This window comes from Balaenoptera ricei, chromosome 13, assembly GCF_028023285.1.
Source record: "Balaenoptera ricei isolate mBalRic1 chromosome 13, mBalRic1.hap2, whole genome shotgun sequence".
NCBI lineage: Eukaryota > Metazoa > Chordata > Mammalia > Artiodactyla > Balaenopteridae > Balaenoptera > Balaenoptera ricei.
This window is the reverse complement of record NC_082651.1, coordinates 80,962,988-80,988,360: the sequence shown is the minus strand read 5'-3', so window position 1 is coordinate 80,988,360 and position 25,373 is coordinate 80,962,988. Positions and strand designations below refer to the sequence as shown.

The following is a 25,373-nucleotide window of genomic DNA, read 5'->3' as shown; positions in this document are numbered from 1 at the left end:
GTGTGGCTCCTTCTGGGGGATAAGAGTAGTCTTCTTGGAGAGTGGCGGGGGGGGGGATCTGATAGTATAGGTTGGGAGGGAGACTTACCTTTATTCTTTACACTCTTTTATGCTATTGGAAAAACATGCTATTACTTTTACCATGTATATATTACTATTTCAATGAAATATTAGTTTATGAAAAAGAAGAAATCAGGAAAATCACATTTCTTTGCTTATTAATAAGGTTACATACTTTTCATATATTGTTTTTTAACTTTTTATTGAGATGTAATTGACATATAATATTGTATTAGTTTTAGGTGTACAACATTTTGATTTGATACGTATATGAATAACGAAATGAGTACCACAATAAATTTAACTTTCATCACCACACATAGTTACAGATTTCTTTTTCTTGTGATGAGAACTTTTAAGATTTACTATCTTAGCAACTTTCAATTTTACATGGTAAATTAACTGACTGTAAAAAAAATGTTCTTTCTAAATCCTTCTGCTGTCTTAACTCTTGGAGTAGTATAGGTAGAAGGCCTACTTAGTGCTATATAGTACAGTATTGTATGTTGTATACAATGCTAGAGAGTTGTGTGAAATTTTATAGTAAGAAGTTTCAGACAATTTTAAAGAAGTATTTCTAATTTATGCCTGTACTTTATCCTTTTATTAATTGAAAATTTTTATTATAAGCTTTATTTTTTAAAAGAAAAATTTTTTCCCTTAGAAGATTTTTTTCCCCTTCATTATTAGGCAATGATGGTCCCAGGGCTCATTTGCTAATTTGCTTATTTCCCTTCTTCATCTCCCCAGCGCTGTGAACCTAGTACATTGTTTCCCAGCTTTTTTCATATATTGGTGTCATTGTGAATGAATTTGCTTCAGTATGGCTGAGAAGCCTTGTTTTGAATAAGTGAGATGTGATTTGCGGGTGAAGTGAGTTAGGCGTCTGAAAAAGTTATCCTTCGCTATGTTTCTCACATAAGGAAGCTCACATAAGGAGCTGAGGATTGGTTGTGCCTTTTCAAGCCTGCGGGGCCATTGATCTGGGAGGATAATGTGCGTGGTGGAGTGTATTGATGACAGAGATGTGGGAAGGTTGAGGGTCACATGAACAGGAACATCCCTCAAGTCAGGCAGCCTGGACAGGGAACCAAAGTGAGGAATCAAGAATTATTGCTAGGTGGGAGACAGGTTGTGACTGCAAAGAGGCAGATGCCAATTCTTTGGTTAGAAACGGTATTTTAAGTGACCTGAATGGGGGAAGGTTGTCAGGTTTACATTCTACACTCTCAGTTCTACACTTGAGTATCCTCAGAGTTATTCAGCCTCTCTAGTTAACCAGTCTTGGAAAAAGCACTGCTGTGATACCTTCCCTGAACTGCTTCATAGGTGTCTGGTGAGAATGAATAAAGTTTCATAATAGTAGTTACTTCTTTTGCTTTTGTCTCTTGTATTATATCACTTTCTCCTAATGCATTTTCATTACTCTTTTCTATGTTAGTATATTATGTGTCCTATGCCTATTCTTCTTGACCATCCACATTTCAGATTTCCTCTTTCATGTATTACCAAAAATTAGCAGAATAAGAACTTGGTGCATAGAGAGAGAAACTTATTTTTCTTTTTTTCATAAAGAGGCCTCTTAATTTATGGTCTCTCACTCTTTCCTTGAGGAAGCTTTGGGTATTTGTCTCTATCTCCTACTCAAGAGAGTGGAAAACCCCAATGTCCTGCATTGTTAGACTTGTTTTTAAAATATGCTTTAGTCTTAGGAAGTGACCAAAAAAATCTTGTATATCTTCAGGGTTCTCGCCTTTGAGGCCAAGTAGTTCAAAGCACAAATTACTTAATATGTAAAAGTGGTCAAGTAGCAGTAGTAGAGGAATTTTTATCACTGTGAGTGTGTCTCTGCTTCCCTTGATGGGAATGTTTTTCAGCTAAATCATTTCCCAGTGAAGTCTTCATTGAATGGCCAAAGAGGTCAAATGCATTTCCATGTATTGGGAGGCTGTATTTAATGGAAAGGGACTGCTTGGCATGTCTTTACTATGCATTTAACAATTAGATTGAATCACTTGAAATGAATTCAAATTGGTAAGAGGTGTTTGCCAGCTTATATGCTTTCATAATTAAAAAAAAATTTGTGGATGTAAGCTTGTAACTTGCCAGATAGCTAAAGAGAAATGATAGAATTAAGAGTTTAAATTGAGGCAACTAAAGCTTTTTCTTTTTGTACTGGAACAAGGACTTGAAAGGAATACTTGACCAGGAAATGGAAGATTGTGTATTTTTCCTATTTATCAGTGTTTAATGATGATCTCTGAAGGAAATGCATAGCCAGCTATATAATGATCACTTTAAGTTCTATACTGTGTTGTTATATCCTTCTGCGGTCTTGAGTAGCCCCAAAGGACCTCAGGCTCTTGAGGTCCAGAGGTTTGCCTGTGAGGACTTTGTACTGTTTCTGTCAAATCGCTTCATAGCAAGGGCCCTCTGTCCTTCAGTGTAGCATGCTGAAGCTCTTACTTTTTCCTCTGTTCATCAAGTCTTCATTTGGATATCCCTTAAGACCTATCTTTCCTCTAAGTTTAGTGGTGTCTCCATTGTCATTCAGTCCCTAAATCAACCCACGCAGTGGAGCAAAATAATTACCATCCTTTTAAAGGATGCATTTCTTTACCTTTTGTTTATTTCTTTTGATAGAAGACTTTTCTGGTGAGATTGGTCATGATATTAATGAATGTGGTTTTTTAAAATTATATACATGAAATATGTCAACATTTGGAAGATCTGTATAACTCAGTGAGTCAGTATTTTCTAAATGATCAATGCATGATACAAAGTCATACACGAGTAAAAGCTTCATTTAAAGTGTAGGATAGACAAATGGAATTTAGGGTAAGAGTATGAAGTGTTTATTAATATAGTTTTATCCTACTATATAACACAGGGAACTATATTCAATATCCTGTAATAAACCATTATGGAAAAGAAAAAAAAGTAGTTTTAGATTCCACATTGCAACTAACCTTTAAGAAACTGCCACTTGTTGAGTTTTGGTGTAGTATCAAAGAAGAAGATCCAGAATTATTTGAAAAGGCTATTAAAATACTCCTCTTTTTTCAAAGTACATATTTGAATGAGGTTGGATTTTCTTCATATACTTCAGCCAAAACAACATATTGCAACACTGAATGTAAAAGCACATATGAGAATCCAGCTCTTTAATTAAACCAGACATTAAAGAGATTTGCAAGAATATGAAACAATGCCATGCGTCTCATGAGTTTTGGGGAAAATACAGTTTTTTTATTAAAAAATGTTTTTATGTTAACATGTAATAAGATTGTTATTTTAAAATGAATTAATAAATATTAAAAAAATTTCTCAGTTTTCATTTTTAATATAGTAAATTTAACCCATATAATTCATATATATAGAAGCTCCTTGGGGTCCTCAATACTTGTTAAGAGTATAAAAGGTTCCTGAGACCAAAATGTGTAAGAACCTCTGCTGTGGTGCTTAAGCAGGGACTTGGAGTCAAATTGCTTAAGTTTGAAACCTAGTTTTATTGTTTAATAGCTCTGTGACCTTGGATGAGATACCAAACTACTTTTGGCCTCAGTTTCCTCACCTATAAAATGGTATAATAATATAACATAGGTTGTCATAAGGATTAACTTGAATATACGAAAAGTTCTTAGAACTTCTATAGTACTCAGCAAGCTATATAATTACTACCTGTTAAACATTTGTAATGTATTGCTGTTTTCCTTTATAGGTGCTAAATTTCTAGATTTCTAGAGATTGGGTGTTTTTGGGTATTGACCTGGTCTGTTATCAGTAAAGTCCCTGATATCCTTAACTTCTCTACCCCTTTTTCTTCTAAGTCAGTGGTTCTCAACCTTTGCTGCATGTTGAATCACCTGGGGAGCTTTAGAAAACAAACAAACAAACCTCATTACCCAAGACATACTCCAGATTAACTCAGTTAAACCGGAGTCTGGAGGTGGGAGTAGGGCCCAAGCATTAGTATTTCTAGGTGATTCCAGTTTGAAGATTGATGACCACCACTCTAAAGCCTGAGTATTCAGACCCTCTACCCTGAGATTCTGTCTTTCCCCGCATGTTCTCAAGCAAATTGTAGCTGATTTCTCTCTCACCTCTTGTATCACTGTACTTGGAGGGGAGGTAGGTGTTCCTGCTCCTCAGTGCTGCTGGCAAGGAAAGGTCATTCCCTTTTCCCGGACCCCACCCCCAGCCTTGAAACTCAGGCTGTCAGGCAGTGGGACCCACCACCCCCTCCTTGTTGTTATCTAGAGGCATTCTTTGAAGATTTTAGCACATGGCTCACTGTTATTTTCTCAGCACTATTGCTCTTGCCGTGATTCCAGGTGATTTAATATTCATACAAATGCTCCTCCCAACATGCAGGCCTCTCAGTCCCTGACTTCCTTTCCTCTGGTGGTCTCGTCCTTCCTTCACGTCCTCAGCCAGGCACATGCTCAGCCAGGCCTCATCAGTACCACTATAGATCACCTCCATCGTCTCAGTTGCAAACATCCCATTCTCTGACCACGCCTCGTGTCTTTCCGATTTCCTCTTTTTAGCATCTCAACTCCAACAATTCTTCCAGCTCACCAGGACCTTGGGTCCTACCACCTTTTCACTAACTCTCACTTCCCTTATGAACTTACTTTGCTTTTTCCTGGCTTAACGTCAGTGGTCCATAATTATGATCATTCTTTTGCAAACCCTCTAAGATCTCTTGCCCCTCTTTCTTTCTTTTGTACTTACCTGGCAAAATCCCAACCTTTGTTAAATCCAGATTCCTCCCACTCCACATTGCACCCAGGCAAGGGAATTTATGCTGTTGATCTCACTTAAAAATCATACCTCAAGCTCAGTGGGGCTTTTGGTGCTAATTGGAACGCCTCCTCCATTTCCCCAGTCCATTTATTCCTCCCCCATTTCCCCAGTTCATTTATTGTTTATTGTTCTAAATGACTATTTCACACCTTCTTCTCAAACTTCCCATATCCCCTCCTTCTTCCTCACTCTCAGCTGATCACCTTATTTCAAGGAGAAAACGTAAGCTCCCAGTAGAGAACCGCCACAAGCTCTTATCAGCACTTAGGACAGCCTGCCTGCATCTGTACTCCTAAGCTGGCCTCTTCTCCTGTACCTACGGATGGACTCCCTGTGCTCATCGCTAGGGCAACCCTCTTGGAGATCCCATCCCTACCTCCCTAATCGTCATCTTCTCTGGTGGAATCTTGCCCCACCTCCCTTTACATCAGCACGTTCCCCCCTCTATGGGGATATTCCATCAAGCTGTAAACATCTGAGCACAACTTTTTCTTGACCCCACTTCTGCCTCTGGTTACCAGTTTGAATTGTCTGTATTAGCTGTCTGCAGTTTCTTTCTACTCATCCTATCTTTAAACCTCCACAGTCAAGCTTCTATTTCACCAAAGTAGCACTTGCTGAGCACACTATTTATTGACCTGTGTCAATAGACCCAGCAGTCAATTGCCAAGCCTCATGTTACTCTCAACACCATTTGACCCAGCTGATCACTTCTCTTTTGAAGCCCTTCCTTCATCACTTTTCAGGGATGCATGCTTTATTTTTCTCGGTAGCATTTATTACCGTCTGATATTGTTTATTATTTATTTTGGCCCACAAGAATGTAAGCTCCTTTAGCAAGGACTTGGCTTGTTCCTGTCACTGCCTAGAACAGTGGCTGATACAGAATAGGTACTTGATAAGTATTTGTTGAATGAATGAGAGCTTAACAGCTACTATATACTTACCACATCTTTCCCAGCTCCTTTCCTGGTCATAAGCTATCAGAGACATTCCCTTCCTCTTTTTCTTTGAACTTTGCATTTCCTAATTGTATTTTCCCTCATCTCTACTCCATTCCTATCTTTTTCAGGCTGAACCACCACCATTGTGCTTATATTTCTGTGGGGTGCTAATGTTTACAGAGCATTTGTTTATGTCTGGTATTACAGATGCAGATGGTCTGTGGATCTGAGTTGAATGACATTAGCTTTTAATGCTGAATTTAGGTGCAGAGGGAAAAAAATTAAAATTATGAAAGACTATGAAGCAAATTCAGTCTTCCAGGGCTACAATTATGGTCTTCTAGGATGTTTAGGTTTCTTGTTTTGTTACTACCCTACTTTACACTTTATATTTCTGCCTACCCGCGGTGGAATTCTCCTTGATTTTCTGCAAGAATTTTTAGAAGGCAGGAAAAATCACCAAGCTCAAAAGACCCTTCTAACTTCAGCTCTGAGTTTATCATAAATTAAGAGTAGTCTGTTTCCCTGTTAGACTGTTGGTGGGAATGTAAATTGGTTCAGCCACTATGAAAAACAGTATGGAGGTTCCTTAAAAAAACTAAAAATAGAGTTGCCATATGATTCAGCAATCCCACACCTGGGCATATATCCAGAGAAAACTCTAATTTGAAAAGATAAATGCACCCCAGTGTTCATAGCAGCACTATTTACAATAGCCAAGACATGGAAGCAGCCTAAGTGTCCGTTGGCAGATGAATGGCTAAAGAAGATGTGGTACATGTATACAATGGAATACTACTCAGCCATAAAGAAGAATGAAATAATGCCATTTACAGCTACATGAATGGACTTAGAGATTATCATACTAAGTGAAGTAAATCAGAAAGAGAAAGACAAATACCATGTGATATCACTTACATGTGGAATCTAAAATATGATACAAAGAAACTTGTTTACAAAACAGAAACAGACTCACAAACATAGAAAACAAACTTCTGGTTAACAAAGGGAGAAGGGGGTGGGGGAGGGATAAATTAGAAGTTTGGGATTAGCAGGTATATTATATATATATATATTATATATATCTAAAATAGATAAACAACAATCCTACTGTATAGCACAGGGAACTATATTCAACATCCTGTAATAAACCATATGGAAAAGAATATGAAAAAGATTATATATACATATATGTTTAGCTGAATTACTTTGCTGTACAGCAGAAACTAACACAACATTGTAAATCAACTATACTTCAATAAAAAAAAGAGTAGTCTGTTTCTCTTAGATTTTCATTATTCTTTTTCTCTATATTGATGTGCTAATATGATACTGGATTTGTGTGAAAATGCATTTGTTACTGGTCTTTTATTTTTGGCTCCTGCAGAACCTTGCCTCCTGGAATCCATCAAATCCTGAATGTCTCTTACTTGTGGTGAAGGAACTTGTGCAACAATATCACCAATTTCAATGCAGCCGCCTCCGTGAGAGTTCCCGCCTCATGTTTGAATACCAGACGTTACTGGAAGAGCCGCAGTATGGAGAGAACATGGAAATTTATGCCGGGAAAAAAAACAACTGGGTAAGGTTTTTTGAGAATGGGAGAAAAAAGGTCACTTTATCTGCAATAGAATAAAATAATCAATTCAGACATGCATTTATAATAAATCCTGGCCATTTCCTTAGATAAACATGATTTAGGTTGCCCGTGTACTTTCTCAGTCTCACATCCGCAGCCCCTGACTTCTGAATATCTGCGGCTGTGGATGTGAGACTCCAAATTTTACAAACTTCCCAGGCGGTATCTTTGAGAAACCAGATAAAAATTAATGTCTTTTCAAAACTCTGAATTATGAGAAAGTATATAGTATTCCAGTCAGATGAGTGGGGTCAGTAACTCTGGAGGTAGCCAGCATATACGGATCCTTTTATAATTTCTTTACATTGTATGATCCTTTAAAAATGCATGTCAGAGTGTATCACTCCTTTGCCCAGCACTTTCATATCCCTCTCTTCTTCTTTCATAGTAAAAGCCGCAGTCTTTCCAGAGGTGTAAAAAAGCTGTACATGATTCCTGTCACCACCATCCTCCATCCATCATTCCTTCTCTCTCTTCGTCTCCCACTTTCCTGTCTAAAAATCATCAGCTCCAGCCTCTGTAGCACCCTTGCTGTGCTGCAGACACACAAGATATGCTCCTGCCCTAGGGTCTTTGCATAGCTTTCCCGTTGTCTGGCATATTTCCCCTGGATATTCGCAAGGCTAATATCCTTCCTCCTTAACGTTTTTACTCATGTGTTATGTTCTCAGCAATGCCTATATTAATACCCCCAAATTATAAACAACTTTTTTTGGGTATAATTTTGATACCATAAATTCACCTGTTTTAAGTGTAAAGTTTAATGGTTTTTAATGAATTTGCCAAGTTGAGCAACCACCATCAATCCAGTTTTCGAGTGGTTCCATCACCCCAGTAATATCCCTCATGCCCATTTATAGTTAATCCTATTCCCATCCCCAGCCTCAGGCAACCACTAAACTAGTTTCTGTCTGTATAGATTTTCTTTTCTGAACATTCATGCACAGGCATACTTGGGAAGTATTGCGGGTTTGGTTCCAGACCACTGCAAATAAGCAAATATCACAATAAAGTGAGTTACACGAATTTTTTGGTTTCCTAATGCATATAAAAGTTATGTTTACGCTACACTGTAGTCTATTAAGTGTGCAATAGCACTATGTCTATAAAAAACAATGTACATACCTCAATTAAAAAGTACTTTATTGCTAAAAAATGCCAACTATCGTCTAACAACACAGAAGGTTTACAAACCTCCAATTTATAAAAAATGCAATATCTGAGAAGGGCAGTAAAACGAAGCACAATAAAATGAGGTATACCTGTGGTGGAATCATACAGTGTGTGGTCTTTTGTGACTGGATTCTCTTACCTTACATGTTATGTGTGCGGTTCCTCCATGTTGTAGCGTGTGTCAGTACTTCATTTCTTTTTGTGGCTAAGTAATAGTCCATTTGGTGGGCATACCACATACCCATTCACCAATTGATGGGCATTTGGGTTGTTTCTGCTTTTTGACTGTTATGAATAATGCTGTACAAACATTCACGTGCAGGTCTTTCCAACATCTCTTTTTAAAATTGTAACTTGTACACCCTCCCCCGACCCTGACCCTGCTCCACATTTTTTTTTGCATCTCTTTTTAACAAACTGTATAATTAACATATTGTATTAGTTATATGTTGCCACATAAAATAATCATACCAGAATTTAGTGGCTTAAAGCAATAGCATTTATTATCATAATTTTTGTTTGCCAGGAATCTGTGTAGACCCTCTGTTTGAGGGTCTCTCACAGGCTGCACTCAAGGTACTGGCCAGGGCTGTAGTCACTCAAGGCTCAACTGGAGAGAGATCCATTCTAAGTTCATTCATGTATTTCTTGGTACTGTTCAATTCCCTGTGGGCTGTTGACCTGAGGGTCTCAGTATAGTGCTGCCTGTTGGCTGGAGGCTGCCCTCAGTTCCTTGTCTCTTCTTAGGGCCTCTCCACAGGGCAGTTCATAAAATGGCAGCTGGTTTCACCAGAGCGAGCAAACAGGAGTGAGTATGTGAGCAAGACAGAAGTCACAGTCTTCATAACCTAATCTCAGAAGTGACATCTCATCAATTTTGATGTATTCTGCTTGTTAAGTCCAGTCTACACGCAGGGGGAGGCATTACATAAGAGTGTGAATACCAGAGATCACTGGGAGCCTACCACACTTACGTATTATGTTTATTGTTTGTTTGCCTCTCCCCAGCAGAATGTAAAATTCCACCAAGGCCAAGATCTTTGTTCCATTCACTGGAAATATAGTAAACACCTAGAACAGTGCCTGCCATATTGTTTACATTCCGTAAACATTTGTTGAATGAATTAATTAATAAACTCTAGTTTATTTAAGCACAGAATAAGTTTAGGTTCCCTTCTCTGTGTTAATTCTTTCAGATTTCACTTAGTCTTTCTTTTCTTAGGTTAAACATGCCTTTCCCCTTTTGTTCTTCAGCTCTTTCTCAAAGGACATGTTTTCCAAGGTTTTATACATGATTAATGCCTTTGAATCAGTAGGACTAAAATTCATCCTTGTTACAAATCATCTTGTGTTCAGTTCAAGGTTTTTTTGTTATTTTGTAAATTTATTTTGCTTATTTTACTGTGGTAAAAGACAAAATGAAATTTACCGTCAACCATTTGTAAGTATACAGTTTAGTAGTGTTAAGTATGTTCACATTGTTGTGCAATAGATCTCTAGAGCTTTTCCATTTTGTAAAACTGAAACTCTACCAATTTAAATACTAATTCCTCTTCCCTCCAGCCCTTGGCAACTACCTTTCTACTTCCTGTTTCTATGATTTTTGACTCCTTTAGAGACCTCATATACGAGGAATCGAACAGCATTTGTCTTTTTGCGATTGGCTTATTTCGCTTAGCATAATGTCTCTGAGGTTCATCCATGTCGTAGCATGTGACCGTAGCATGTGACAGGATTTCTGTCCTTTTTAAGGCTGCCTGGCATTGCATTGCATGCATATGCCACGTTTTGTTTACCCATTCATCCGTCAGTGGGCGTTTGCATTGCTTTCACCTCTTGGCTATTGTGAATAATGCTGACTACACATGGGTATGTACAAAGATCTTGCTTTGAATTCTTTTGAATATATCCCCCAAAGTAGGATTGCTGGATCATATTGCTAATTCTATTTTTAATTTCTTCTGTGGAATCTCTGTACTGTTTTCCATAATGGCTGCCCCATTTTACATTTCTACCAGTAGTGCAGAGTTCACGGTTTTACACTATTGTTTTGAAACTTTAATCTGTTCATATGGATAGTAAGGAAAACTTTATTAAACTTAGTGTATCCTCTAATCCCAACATTTTTCTTATTAAAAAATCAACTTAGTTGTCCTCTCAAAAGAGGTGTTAGGTTAACTTGACATGACTTCTTGGTGAACCTGTCTGTGTTGTCTTTAGTGCCGATAGATTCCTTTAAAGACATGATTGGAATCACCGTCAAACTAATTGATCTTTAGTTTTTAGGATTTTCCTTCCCTCCTAATTCCCCCTTTTAATATTAAGGCTGAATTTAAGTATATACAGTTTTATGGTACTATTTCTTTGTTTTTTTTAAATTTTATTTATTTATTTATTTATGGCTGTGTTGGGTCTTCGTTTCTGTGCGAGGGCTTTCTCTAGTTGCGGCAAGTGGGGGCCACTCTTCATCGCGGTGCGCGGGCCTCTCACTATCGTGGCCTCTCTTGTTGCGGAGCACAGGCTCCAGACGCGCAGGCTCAGTAATTGTGGCTCACGGGCCTAGTTGCTCCGCGGCATGTGGGATCTTCCCAGACCAGGGCTCGAACCCGTGTCCCCTGCATTGGCAGGCAGATTCTCAACCACTGCGCCACCAGGGAAGCCCTATGGTACCATTTCTGATCTAAGGATTTTTAAAATTATGTTCATTGGCTCAGCTAATACCTGAGATATAGTTCTTCTGAGTGTAGAAGTTTAAATTCATTTAAAATAGCTAGGTAGTTTGAATTTATAGTATATTTAAAACTTCTCATTTAATGTTATTGATTCTCCATTCTTTAAACCTACTACTGCTACATTTGCCCCAGTTTATTTTGATATACTATTGAGTAATTTGTAAGCATTAGGGCAATGATTATGGACTTAGGGGAAGTAAAGAAACTGAGAATCCTGTAAGAAGGCAAGGTGGACAATTAGAGGTTAAGCTTGCAGCTGACCAGCCCTAGGGAGGGCCCAGTGGAAGTAGGAGCCGAGACTCTAGAAGTAAAAATATAGGCATACGAGTTAGTTCCTGGTCTAGAAGCAGGGCATAAAGGTGAGTCTTGCAGGATGAAACACATTTGAGCATGGCATGCTGGTTCAGGAATATGTTAAAGGACAGCTTGCTAATGGAATACAAATCCAGACCAAGAATTTGGGTGACAAACACAGGACCCTAGCAGAAAGAAAGCAGTTTGGTTTTGAGCCGAGATTTTTTGAATCAGGGACTGTAATAGTTTCCTATTGCTGCTGTAACAAATTTCCACAAACTTGGTAGCTTAAAACAACACAAATTTATTATCTTACAGTTCTGGTGGTCAGAAGTCCGAAATGGGTCTCCCTGGACTAAAATCAAATTGTCGGCAAGGCTGCGTTCCTTCTGGAGGCTCTAGGGGGGACTGTTTCAGGGCACTGAAGAAACTGGCTGATGTGCTTGAGAGATATTATCTTTGAGAAATTAGGGAGAAGCAGAAAGGTCCTAGGGATTGTAGAAAGCAAAAACATTCTGGAGATTTTTGAAAGAAATTACACTCAGGTCTTTAGGTGGATGATTCGCAGACACTTAAATGAGAATGCAGTAGTCAATTGGAACAGCGGTTGGTTAACTAGGTCCTAAAGGAAGGTGGACATAGACAGCACTACAGCAAGAGGAGGTCAGGGGGTTATATGGTTGCAGAACAACTTAGAGGCATAGCATACGTGGGGGACAAGAATTATAAGCATACATATGACTGTTTTACTGATTAGTAAATCATACCTATTATGTCTTTTTGGAATATTGAAGCAAGGGGACAATTTAATATGAAATAAATTGATATAGGAAATAAAATATGAAAATTAATCTATTCCCTAAATAAAATTATTATAAGAGTCACTGTGTTCTTCCTGGGCTAAATGTGAATCCATGTATTTTGGTTCTCCTGATTCTACTAGGCCATCTGATAAATATTTTCTGTAATGAATCCAAGACTGTGCATAAGTATTGAATACCTTTGGATTACAACATCCTGTGTTCATTTGAGAGGATGGTGACTTTTTGTTTTCGCCTTTGCATCACGGAGTTTTTCTTTTTGGAACATGTGTTTACATTCTTAACCTTACATTTCTGCTCTAAAAGTAAGAGGCTCTGAAAAACCTGAGGTGCCTCTTCCATTTTACCGTCAGCTGGCAAAAGGAAAAACCATGTAGTAGAAAGAGGGAGAGGGCTCTGATCTCCTGTCAGCCTTCTGACAAGCATATTAATTTGAAATACAGTGCTCCCTCCACACCACTGCAGACACTCTTCTTTTTCCTCCTCAATTTCCAGTTAGAGGATTTCAGCAAGTGCACATTTGAAAGTAAACATTAAACAAACAAACAAACAAACAAAAAACCAACACAAACTCTTTATTAATTCTTTACCATGGTCTTTTTATGAAGTCTTCTCTCTTATTGCTTCGTCCATCTCCTTTAATAAGTAGAGTTTTGAAGATTGTATTCTTAGTCTATGCTGGTTTTATAATTTTTAGTAAACACCAGTATTTTTTTTAGTTGGGAGAAAACAGATGATACACTGGGATGCAAGCTTACCTGTTCACAATGAACAATTCTAGTGTTCCTGCATGATCAGAATCATTTTTAAAAGGTATATTAAAATATTTAATTTTGAAAGATATATTAAATAGTTATAGATTCATAAGAAGTTGCAAAATAGTACAGAGAGGTCTTGTATACCCTCATCTGGTTTCCCCCAGTGGTTATGTTTTACATAACCAAGAGATTGACATTGGTACAATGTATGTGTATACCATTTTATCACATGAGTAATTTCCTATAACTACCACTGCAATCAAGATACAGATTACCACAAAGATCTTCCTCCTGCTACCTCTTTGAGCAGTTATTAAGATTAGAATTTTAATTTCAATGAATGTCACAATGTAAGCTATAGGTGTTAAAATTGTATATACTGTTTTGCTACAATATCAAAATAAAGGTACATTATAAGTTTTCTCAGTGGGTAAAACCTAAGGTCTCACTTTATATTGTATCTGTCAACTGCCTTGTCAGCATTTCCTGCATGTGTCTGTTATAGCTAAAGAACCAGAGTCTGTTAATGGTAACAGAGCGCAGTAAGCAAATTTGTGAATTTTTCTTTGGCTTTTGTTTTAATTCCCAGAACTCAAAGTTATTTTATCATCCCTAATATTTTGATTAAAGGCATTTGTCTTTCCTGCCGTGAAACGAAGGTTTTGAGATGTTCTAAAACCACATATTTTCACATCGTTTACATATTAAAGATCACCAGTGTGTGATCTGTGAGGTAAAACATTTTCTTAGCAACCGATTTTTTCTTTTGTGGGTATTTTCTTAATAATGATATATGTTGGAGAATGTGAAACAATTACCGTTTTTTGTTGTACCTGACCACAAATCCCAGTAAGATTTTTAAAATTTATGGCTTATAAATTAAACTCTGGCAACATTTAAAAATATGAAAGGAGCCATTTCATGATAGCTCCTCATTTGAGTTAATGACTTGATGCTTCTGTCACCCCATCTTGCTGTGATATTACATTTGAAGGGAAAGTATATGAGCACTGTTAAAAGATAAACTGAGACATATTAAAATTTTTAAGAGTTTATTTGAGCAAACACTGATGCAAGGTGGTTAGGAGTGTTCTACTGATAAGAGTTACGGGCAAGGTTTTTACAGAGAGGAGTTGGATGCAAAACAAGGAAATTGATTGGCTAGAGCCGACGTGGTTGCATCTTTTGGGAAAGACTAGTTGGCTGTTTGGGATTGGCTGTTCTTCTTAACCTTGAGGCATTTACAGGAATTGATTCTGGCTTAAGTTGGCTACCAAGGCATTAGAGCCTCCTCATTCTTCTGGCCTCGTTGTTTGATTACTTTTAGAGCAGTGTGCTTAGAGTGTAAGCTCCTCTAGTGCAGAGGCCATCTAGAAATGTGTTGGAGAGAGAAGTGATCTGGGAGGTGGGAGCTTTGGATTCTAATTCTGTTGTTAGTTGTATTTTTAAAATATTTATTTATTTATTTTGGCTGTGCTGGGTCTTAGTTGTGGCATGCATGCGGGATCTAGTTCCCCAACCAGGGATCGAACCTGGGCCCCTTGCATTGGGAGTGCGGAGTCTTACCCACTGGACCACCAGGGAAGCCCCTGTCATTAGTTTTTGTGTGTGTCTGACTAAAGCATTTCCCTGTGTCACTTTGCTGGAGATAACTACTCTGTCACCCCAACCTTGACACAAAGATTAAATTAGATCCCCTGTGTGCGAAGCAAACAAAATTAAGCAAACGGTGGAGTTGTGTAATACAAAGTATTATTGTTATTATTATTAGCCTTCTTTTGTATATATTTGAAGTAACTTATTATAGTAGTTGCTCAGTAAATTGTAGTTCAGTGATTGTTCCTGTCTTATCTCTGAAAATGCTGTTAATCATAAAGTACCATGTGTGGACGAGTAGAAGCTGATATCACCAAGGTGTAGATTAAGTATGGAAAACAAGGGGAAGGGGAGAGTTACTTTTTAAGAAGGAGAGCATTGCTTATCTTTCCAGGAGTAGTTTTGGTGGGGTTCTGAGGTTGGGGGAACAGATGTCAGGGTATCAGCAAGGGAAGTGGTGAAGACAAAGTAAAGGCAGTAAGTTCAGATTGTATTTGGAGGAAGAAGGAAAAAACATATTAGCTGCAAGAGGCATGGGTCCCATGTTCATTCCCACTAACCAGGTGACATTTACCAACCTTCCTGTTAGGAGTGTTCCAGGTTCATAGCATTTGGTAGCTCAGGTAGCTCTTCAGGTATTTGTGACAGGGAGTAACTAACTTAACATAGGAATTAATGTTAGTAGAAAAATATCTTGAACTGTGCTGTCCAATGGAAAAATATCTTGAACTGTGCTGTCCAAAACAGGAACCCCAGACTGTACATAAGTGACTGTTGAGCACTTGAAATGTGGCTGGTCTGAACTGAGATGTATGCAAGTGTGAAATACACAGCAGAGTTCAAAGAACTGGCACAAAAAATGATCTTGTTAATAATTTTTTAGTGTTGATAACATGTGGAAATGATAATATTCTGGATATATTGGGACATATTATTAAAATTAATTTCACCTGTTTTTCTTTATCTTTTTTTTTTTTAAGATTTATTTATTGTTTATTTATTTAATTTTTACTTCTGGCTACGTCGGGTCTTAGTTGTGGCACGCGGGATCTTCATTCAGGCGTGCGGGATCTTCGTGGCGCGCGGGTTTTCTCTCCTCTAGTTGTGGCGCGCAGGCTCCAGGGTACGTGGGCTCTGTAGTTTGCAGCACATAGGCTCTCTAGTTGTGGCACGTGAGCTCAGTAGTTGTGGCGTGCGGGCTTAGTTGGGATCTTATTTCCCCGACCAGGGATTGAGCCCGGGCCGCTGCTGCATTGGAAGGCAGATCCTTTACCACTGGACCACCAGGGAAGTCCCTCTTTATCTTTTTACATGTGGCTGTTAGAAAATGTTAAATAATCTCCAATGGCATATGTATATATGGCTCACATTTGTGTATTGCATTCCTTCTCTCTATCTCTCTGTCTCTTGGGCAGCACTGGTCTAGAATGGTGGGAGAGGAGGGCGAGAGTGCTCAGAGAGAGATCAGAATAGCTGGAGGGTCTGGAAGTGGACGGCCTTTTCACCGCTGGCCACGAGGATGGAGTAGGTGTTCAGTGACGCCAGTCAGCCACAGGGAGCAGGGGATACAGGGGGCTTCTCATCATCCCCCTTTAATTTATGCTACTTGGGAGTTATGCTCTGATGGCATTTGACCTGTGGCAGGGATAAACTTGTGGCTCTCCTTTGGAAAGAGTGTAGCATGGTAGTCAAATCTATAATAGTCACTTGAAACTGTCCAGATTTGTTTGTTTGTTTTTGTTTTTAACCACATGGAACTATTATGAGTTGAGCATTATTTAAAATAAATGATCCCAGGACAGAGGCTCTCACAATTTTATTGTTTGCATAATGGAATTTGTTATATTGGATTTTGACCTGTATGTCAGTAGGAGTACTTAGGATCTTGGTCACAGTAGTTTATACCTCAGTTTTTTAGTTTATTCACTAAAAGTAGTGTGTGTGTGTACCTAAATTGCTTTATGTCACCAGACATTTAAAGTAAACATGATAGCTTTTCCAATCTTACTGACTTTTTTTTTTTTTAATTAGCCTCCATTTTAAAAAATTTATTTATTTATTTATGGCTGTGTTGGGTCTTCGTTTCTGTACGAGGGCTTTCTCTAGTTGTGGCAAGTGGGGGCCACTCTTCATTGCCGTGCGCGGGCCTCTCACTATCGCGGCCTCTCTTGTTGCGGAGCACAGGCTCCAGACGTGCAGGCTCAGTAATTGTGGCTCACGGGCCCAGTTGCTCCGCGGCACGTGGGATCTTCCCAGACCAGGGCTCGAACCCATGTCCCCTGCATTGGCAGGCAGATTCTCAACCCCTGCGCCACCAGGGAAGCCCCTTACTGACTTTTAAAAGGACCTTTATTACTGTTTGTTTTTTTTTTTAATACAAGCATCAGTAGAAAATTCAAGTTTCCTTTAGCAGCAGGGCCAGTCAAGTGGAAAAGACCTGGTTTTACGGAAACATTATGAAACACAGAGGGAATCCTTTGCCTGCATCTCACACAGCAGCGTGTGAGGGAGGGCTGGAATGGTGCCGCTTACTTGCATTTGTGAAGCCACTTGTTTGTTATGAGTCTTGGGTGCCCCATTTTCGATGGTATTTAGATGTTGGGAGCACCCCTTGCACAATTTCCTCAGCATGAGGAGAACCTACGAGTATCTCCAAAGGACCGGCTCAGTCTACTTTTTATAAATTTTTTTTGTTTTTAAATTTTGGGTTTATTTATTTATTTATTTATGGCTGTGTTGGGTCTTCGTTTCTGTGCGAGGGCTTTCTCTAGTTGCGGCAAGTGGGGGCCACTCTTCATCGCGGTGCGCGGGCCTCTCACTGTCGCAGCCTCTTGTTGAGGAGCACAGGCTCCAGATGCACAGGCTCAGTAATTGTGGCTCACGGGCCTAGTTGCTCCGCGGTATGTGGGATCCTCCCAGACCAGGGCTCGAACCCGTGTCCCCTGCATTGGCAGGCAGATTCTCAACCACTGCACCACCAGGGAAGCCCTGAGTCTACTCCACGTAGTAAAAGGAAAAAGATGAAGAATCTTGTATTTGATGTGTTCTGTAAGAAAGCCCCTCATACTTTTTTAGGACTTTTGGGAAATGTGCATGTAACTCAACCCTGCCTCCCCCAAAGAGTTTCCTAGTTTTTCAGTTATTTTCAGTGAATTTATGGTAACATTAACTTTTTCACTGTAAAAACTGTGGAAAGAGTGTTGATTAGATCAGGAGGCACCTAAGCCAAACAGAGTTCTTGCTTGAGAGTTTGGAGTTAGTTCTGAGAGTGAGATTGGTCTTGTTATGGGTAGCTGGTCTGTAACATGTAACTCTAGGACCTTTTTTTCTCATATTATCTAGTCAAAAGAATCAGAAAGTGGTAAATAGAGAGAAAGTAAGACGAAGCACAGAGAGAGCAGAGATAAGAGACAGAGAGAAAATTCTGGGGGCATTAGAGTCCTTTGAACTGAGACTGGGCTGCATTTTTTTTTTTTTTTTAACATCTTTATTGGAATATAATTGCTTTACACTGGTGTGTTAGTTTCTGCTGTATAACAAAGTGAATCAGCCATATGTATACATACATCCCCACATCTCCTCCCTCTTGCATATCCCTCCCACCCTCCGTATCCCACCCCTCTAGGTGTGGGCTGCTTTTTTAATCTTAGATTCCCTGAGATACCGCATATCTTTTAAATAAATTCTCTTTTATTTGCTCAAGTTAGTTTGAATTAGAATTCTGTCACCTGAAACTAAGAGTCTTAACTTAGTTACCGCCACATCCTGTAAATATCTCTCTCCAAGCATCACACTGTAATATTTTGTTTGTCTAGTCAAGATAAACAGACTGTATTTTGTTGGCCTTAAGATCTCCATTACCCAGCCTGGGACTTGGCATGGTAGGTGCTCAATAAATGTTTGTTGAATAAATGAATGAGTGCATGAATTATGAGCATCTCATCATACACACTTTTAATTTTACTTTTCAAATCCCTTAAAATTTCTTTGAGTGGGTAATATGTTCATAGTGTTCAAAAATCAAAATGTATTAAAAGATATATAGTAAAAAGTCTCCCTCCCATCATTGTCTTGTGTCCACCCAAATCAAACCACCTTCCTTTGCTTCTCCCACCCCAAATAAGCACTGGTGTAGCTTTTACCTATTGTAGTTTTTCAGAGTTTCTTTATGCACATATAAGCAAATGGTAACATATAGTACATACTTTTTATGCAAATGGTAACATATATACTCTGTTTTGCACTTTACTTAATATAGCTCAGAGATTTTTTTCCATATAAGCGTTCCTTTAAAAAAATAATTGTATATTATTACAGTGAATAATTGAACCATAATTTATTTAATCTGAATTCTATTGTTGGGCATTAAAGTTGTTTTGAATCTTTCGCTGTTACAAATAAGACTGGAATAAATAATCTTGTACATGTCACTTTGCATGTGTTCCAGTATGTCTGTAAGATAAATAACTAGAAGTGGAATTGCTGGATCAAAGATTATGTGTGTTTATAATTTTATCACCAGAATGCCCTCATAATGTTTATACCAATTTATTAACCCAGCAGCAATATATGAGAGTGGTTGTTTCTCCACAGCAGTGCCAATCATAAATCAAACTTATTTGCAGGTTTCTGTCAGGTTCCTCTTTGCATAATGGCCGGGTAGCTCCTATTAGACTAACCCATCCTCAGATATAAAGCCATGTGCCTCAAGGCGCTGGAGAGTGATCAAAAGCAGCAGATACTAGATGGGGGTTGATACTTAGAAGGGAAAGCAGAGCTTATGGGACAAAATCCAAATGTTTAATATGCGTGAAAGAAAGCAGGAAAATATTTGATTAAATAATGCCCAGATATTTCCAAATACGGTGGAAGACATACATTTACAGATTGAAGAATCTCAACAAACCCCAACCAAGACAAATGCAAGGAAAAAACAAGGCACATCATAGTCAAAATACTGAAAACCAAACATAAAGAGAAAATTTTAAGTGACCACAGAAAATAACACTTTATATGTAGGTGAAAATTATTTGTGTCACCACTAACTGTTCATCAAAAACAGTGGAGGTGAGAAGACAGTACAGTGATATCTTTAAAGTGCTGATAGATTTCTGCCAATTTGTTTGGTGGAAAATGATGTTCAATTTAGTTTTAATTTGTATATTTTTTGATATGAATGAGGTTTAGAATATTTTCATATGTTTAAGAGTCATTTGTATTTCTTTTCTGTTTATCCTTTCCTGTTATTCTCTTGGGTTTTAAATCTCTTTTTCATTAAGAGCATTAGCTCGTTGTGGTGGAGTTGAAAATATACTTTCCTCAGTTTACCAGTTGTCTTTTAACATTGCTGATGGTGTTTTTTTCCATCCAGAAAATTTTTATGTTCAGGTAGTCAAGTTTATCTATCTTTTCCTTTGTGGCTTCTGAATTAGAAAGTCATTCTCCGCTGCAAGATTTTATAAAGACATTCGTCAATGTTTGCTTCTTTACAGTTTCAGTTTTTACACTGAAATTCTTAATCCACTTGGACTTTTTCCTTATATATGATGTGAAATATGGATCTAAGTTTTATTTATTCCTTTATGGCTCCAGTTGTCCCACACTATCAATCACGCACTAAATCTTTTTGGGCTTATTTCTGGACTTACTTCCTGTTCCATTAGTCTGTCTGTTGATTTAACACCAGTACTATGCTGCTGTAATTACTGTGTGTTTATATGATGCTTTGTTATCTGGCATAACTAGCCTCCTCTCATGGCTGGTATTGATTGTTTATTTTTCCACATGGTCTTTTGACTCAGCTTTTTAAAGTTCCCTCAAGTAATGAGCCCCAAAGCCTGAACAGGCCAGGTCTTCCAGAAAATGCTCTCAGAGCACTCTGCCCTTTCATGGATAGTATTTTTCACAGGTTGTAATTTATAGGAGTATTATTTTGGATTAATGTCTGACTCACTCACTAGACCATAAGCTCCAGGAGGGCAGGGATCTTGTCTCTTTTACTTACTATATTTGCAGTGCCTCGTATAGGGCCTGGCAGATTTTAGGCTCTGTACAGTAATGAATGGATGAATAAATTTTAAGTCTTAAGGTTGAGTTCTGACTCTTTATTACTCTCTCAATGACTGCAGGCAGGTTTCTTGACTAAGCCTCAGTTTTCTCATTTCTAAAATAGGTATAAATGAGTTATATCTGCTGAACAGGGTTTGAGAATAATTAAATGATATATCTTAGAAAATATTTTTGTGAAGTGTGAGATGTTCTAATCAGACTAACTTTGGCTTTCCTTCTCACATGTGGTAGATAATTATGCATTTAACAAGGAACAACCTCCAGATTTAGGCTATTGGTTGTCAGAGTCTATTTAAAGAATCATCCTTACCAGGCTGTCACCAGCTAAAGTTATAGGCACTGTTGAGTATTTCTTAGCTTTTAGCTACCTAAGCAGTAAGAGCAGTCAATTTCAGATGACAGCTTGTTTGTTGACAGCGAACAGTCTCTAAAAAAAGAAATAAAATTTCCCTTTGCAGAGCAACCTGGGTTTGGAATCCATTCTGCACAAGATGTCTACCTGTCACTTCTGAAAGGAAAAGAGAACTATGACACAGCTGCTATTACCAGAAGAAAAGCTTAGACTTAATAAATTGCCAAAACTCCATGTTGTTAGTTTAAGTTACTTGCCAAGGTACTATAACTTGAAAAAAGGAAGGATGCACATATTTATTGCTAATGCTGGGGAAATTGCCATTAAGGCAGTTGGCAGAACAGCTGACATTTTAACAGTCATAGGTCAGATAATCTTCTACGTCTATCCAAGAGAAGATTTGACCAAGGATTGACAAAAAGAAAATCAAATGATTATGTTGACTTGGCTGCATCTAAATGTCTCATTTTCGGCTTACAGGAAAGATTGCTATGGAAGCAATCTTTGACGTTGCAACAGAGTGGCAGTAAATTGCTTGAATAACTGTTGGAACTTCAAATATAAAAACACAGGAAGAGTCACTGTCTGAGGTAGAACTCCAGGAGGATTTTTCACTTGTGTTTTGCTCCTCATATAATGTTTATGGCTCAAATTTTACATTAAGACATGTTTTAAATCACCACTTACTCAGTTTCACAAAAAAAGATTAGCTTATAGGTCACAAGGAAAATCAGTGGCAGAACTGAAGACTGAATTCTAGAACGTTAGTCTCCAACATTTCCAACGCTGTTAGAAACAAGTACTAAGTTTTGTTTATTCTCTCAAAGGCAAAATAAAGACTGTATAGTAGGTTTGAAAGTTGGAGACCATAAAGCACTTTTTATGGTTTCCAGTAGACCAAATTCTTTTCACACTCTTAAGTTTCTTTTATTTTGAATTTAGTTGTGTAAATCAGCCCATTGCTGATAAACACAAATTAATATTAGTCCTGAGATCAGCATTTCTTTTATTATAAATTTAGCTGTATAAATCAGTCTTTTGCCAATAAACATAAATTTATATTAGTTCTAGGATCAACATTTTGAGAAGGGATAAAGTAGGGATCGTCTGAGCATTTTTAAAAGAATGTTGGTCTAAGATAGCCAGTAGAATAAAAATACATTGTACAAACTAAAATAGGGCAAAAGAGCTACAGTGCAGTACATGAACTAAAATAACTAGCAGTTCAAATGAGTCCAAGTGCTAAATATGTAATTATCTTTCCGATTACCTTATATGTACAAGAGTTGTTTTAATTTTTTAAGTCTCACATTTCACTCCTTTTGTTGTTGTTTTCAAAAAAACACATTTTTTGTGTATTTTTCACATCTTTGCTCAATTGTTACCTTGTCAGACTCCTCTGTGAAGGAGCTAAATCCCTACCGTTTGAGACTCTTGAGCCAAGGAGGGACATAATCTGATGAGTGTGTTGAGAAGATCTCTCTGCCTGTGGTGATGGGAATCGACTGCAAGTGAGCGAGGGCAGAAGCAGTTAGGGGTAGTTGCAGTCCACCAGGCTGGAGATAATAATGGCTCAGATCAGGTGGTTGTGGAGGTGGTGAGAGGTGGCTGGACTGAGGATATAAATTGACAGTGGAGTCAGTAGGATTTGCTGCCATTTGGAATGTGGAAGCAAGAGAAAGATAGGAATCAAGGATGATGCTGAAGTTTTTGGCCTGAGAGACAGAAAGAATGAAATTGCCATTCACTGAAATGAGGAATAAATATCAAAGGAAAAGCACAAAATCAGGATTTTTTGTTTTCATCGTGGTAGTTGGATAATGAAACTCGAATTAGGAAGAGGTCTGGGATGGAGATAAAATAGTTGGGAATCATCAGCATATAAATGGTATTTAAAGTCAAGAGCCTGGGGCTTCCCTGGTGGCGCAGTGGTTGAGAATCTGCCTGCTAATGCAGGGGACACGGGTTCGAGCCCTGGTCTGGGAAGATCCCACATGCCACGGAGCAGCTGGGCCCGTGAGCCACAACTACTGAGCCTGCGCGTCTGGAGTCTGTGCCCCGCGACGGGAGGGGCCGCGATAGTGAAAGGCCCGCGCACCGCGATGAAGAGCGGTCCCTGCACCGCAATGAAGAGTGGCCCCCACTTGCCTCAACTAGAGAAAGCCCTCGCATGAACCGAAGACCCAACACAGCCAAAAATAAAATAAAATAAATAAATAAAGTAGCTATAAAAAAAAAAAAAAAAAAAAAGAAAAGTGCTTTAAAAAAAAAAAAAAATAAAAAAAAAAAAAATAAAGTCAAGAGCCTGGATGAGCTCACCTGGGGGAGTGTAGATAAAGAAAAGAGGTCTTGGGGTTAAGCGTTGGTACACTTCAGTGTTTAGAGGTTGGGGAGACCAGAGGGAGGGCCAGTGGAGAAGCAGAGAAGAGCCAAGAGAGACTGGGATCCTGGAAGTCAAGTAAAGAATGTTCCAGGAAAAAAGTGATCAGCTATGTTGTAATGCTGCTGATAGAACAGTAATAAGATGAGGACTGAGAAATGACCATTGGATTTGGCAATGGTGTGGTCATTGGTGACCTTGAGCTGTTTTTGTAGAGAGGTGTGGAGGAAAGGCTGACTGGGAGAGGGTTCTGGAGAGGATAATAAAAGAGGAAATGTAGACCTCGAATATAGACTAATTCTTTACAGGAGATTATTTTGTAAAGTAGAACAGAGAAATGAGATGGGACCTGAAGAGGGATATGAAGTCAAGAAAGACCTTTTTTAATGATGTTTGCATGCTGATGGGAGTGAGTGGGTAAACAGGAAAAAATAGAGAATATAGGAGAAAGAATGGGGACAATTGTTGGGAACATGTATTCTTTTGTGTGTGTTCCTCCCTCTATAGTACTGTATGCAGCACTAAAGGAAGACTTTTCTCTTCTTCTTCCCAAACTCCTACTGAGCTAGATGCTCCTCTTATAAGTTCCCATATAACTCTTGCTCCTATACTTAACCCTTTCAAAGTATGACTTCTTGTACTTAGGGCCAAAGAATCACACTTCACAGGATATGTTAGTCCTCTAGGAGCTTAACAGTACACTAAAACCACATCTTTCTAGCAATTTTGGACTATAACAGAAGGTAAGAATTTCATTAGAATCTTTCACAAACCTTCTCCTCCCATCCACAATGACAAGCTCTTTATAGATCCTTAAGTAGCTCTTAACTATTCTCTCAAGTGTTGAGTTGCAAGTAGCCTGCACGATTGGGGTTCCATACTGTGTCAAGAATGATTCTGAGGTTTCTGGTCTGAGAGACTGAAAGAATGGAATTACCATTTACTGAAATGAGGAATAAGTATCAAAGGAAGAGCACAGCTGCTCAGCTCTAAGGAGTGTCGCTGTTTCTCACCGTTGGCATTCCTGGTGACACAGTGACTTCTGGGACCTCAGCTTTGATTCTGTCCATTTGGTTTTCTCTTTTCTGCCTTTTCTGTCATGGGGTTAGGCTTGTGGTGATGAAGACGTGATCTGTCCTTAGCCAGAGGTTGATGTAAGTTAAAAGATGTTGTAAGCAGTAAAACAGCACACAACTATGCAGATTGTAGTTACCATTTTTATCTTTTGAGCTTAAGGTTTATATTTCTGTTTGCATTTTCAAGGTTTTAGGTCAGAGTTTTAAAATTAGGGCCAGGACCTTGAAGCCAGTTGCTTGGGTGTTTGTAGAAAGGAGTGGTGGCTCTTGTGGAATCTTCTGTAAGAGGTGTGCATGCCTCCTTATGTGCGTTCATCCACCCATCCATAAAAAATATTTGTAAATGCCTGCTATGTTTAAAGATGTGCTAGGGAGTTTAGGGCGCTCATTTTTTTAAGGGGGGGTAGACAGTGGAGATTCAGGGAGCTGTCTAGTGGTCATAATATGAAAAAGGTGGAGACCCACTCTTTAGAGTAGCTCTAGATCATCCCCAGAGTTCTTTATTCAAACAGAATTTCATAATGAAACCCAAGATGTCAAAGTCCCAAGCTGCACTGCAGGCTTGCTGCCAGAGAGACTGGAAGACCCAGGACCCCACCAGCTCAGCACCCCTCTTTGTTGCCTTTGCAGAGGTTTCTTAGAAGCCCTAGGTGTCTGCATAGCCCAGTTG

At 38.6% G+C, this 25,373-nt stretch overlaps 1 protein-coding gene across 3 annotated transcripts in view; it reads left to right on the top strand.

The window, feature by feature from the left end:
- BABAM2 (BRISC and BRCA1 A complex member 2) overlaps positions 1-25,373 on the top strand; it is a 444,468-nt gene that overhangs the window by 129,023 nt on the left and 290,072 nt on the right. For all 3 annotated transcript variants that reach the window (XM_059942959.1, XM_059942958.1, XM_059942957.1), the window contains exon 5: positions 7,201-7,395. In XM_059942959.1, coding sequence (XP_059798942.1) covers positions 7,201-7,395 — 195 coding nt within the window. The remainder of the gene's footprint in view (positions 1-7,200; positions 7,396-25,373) is intronic.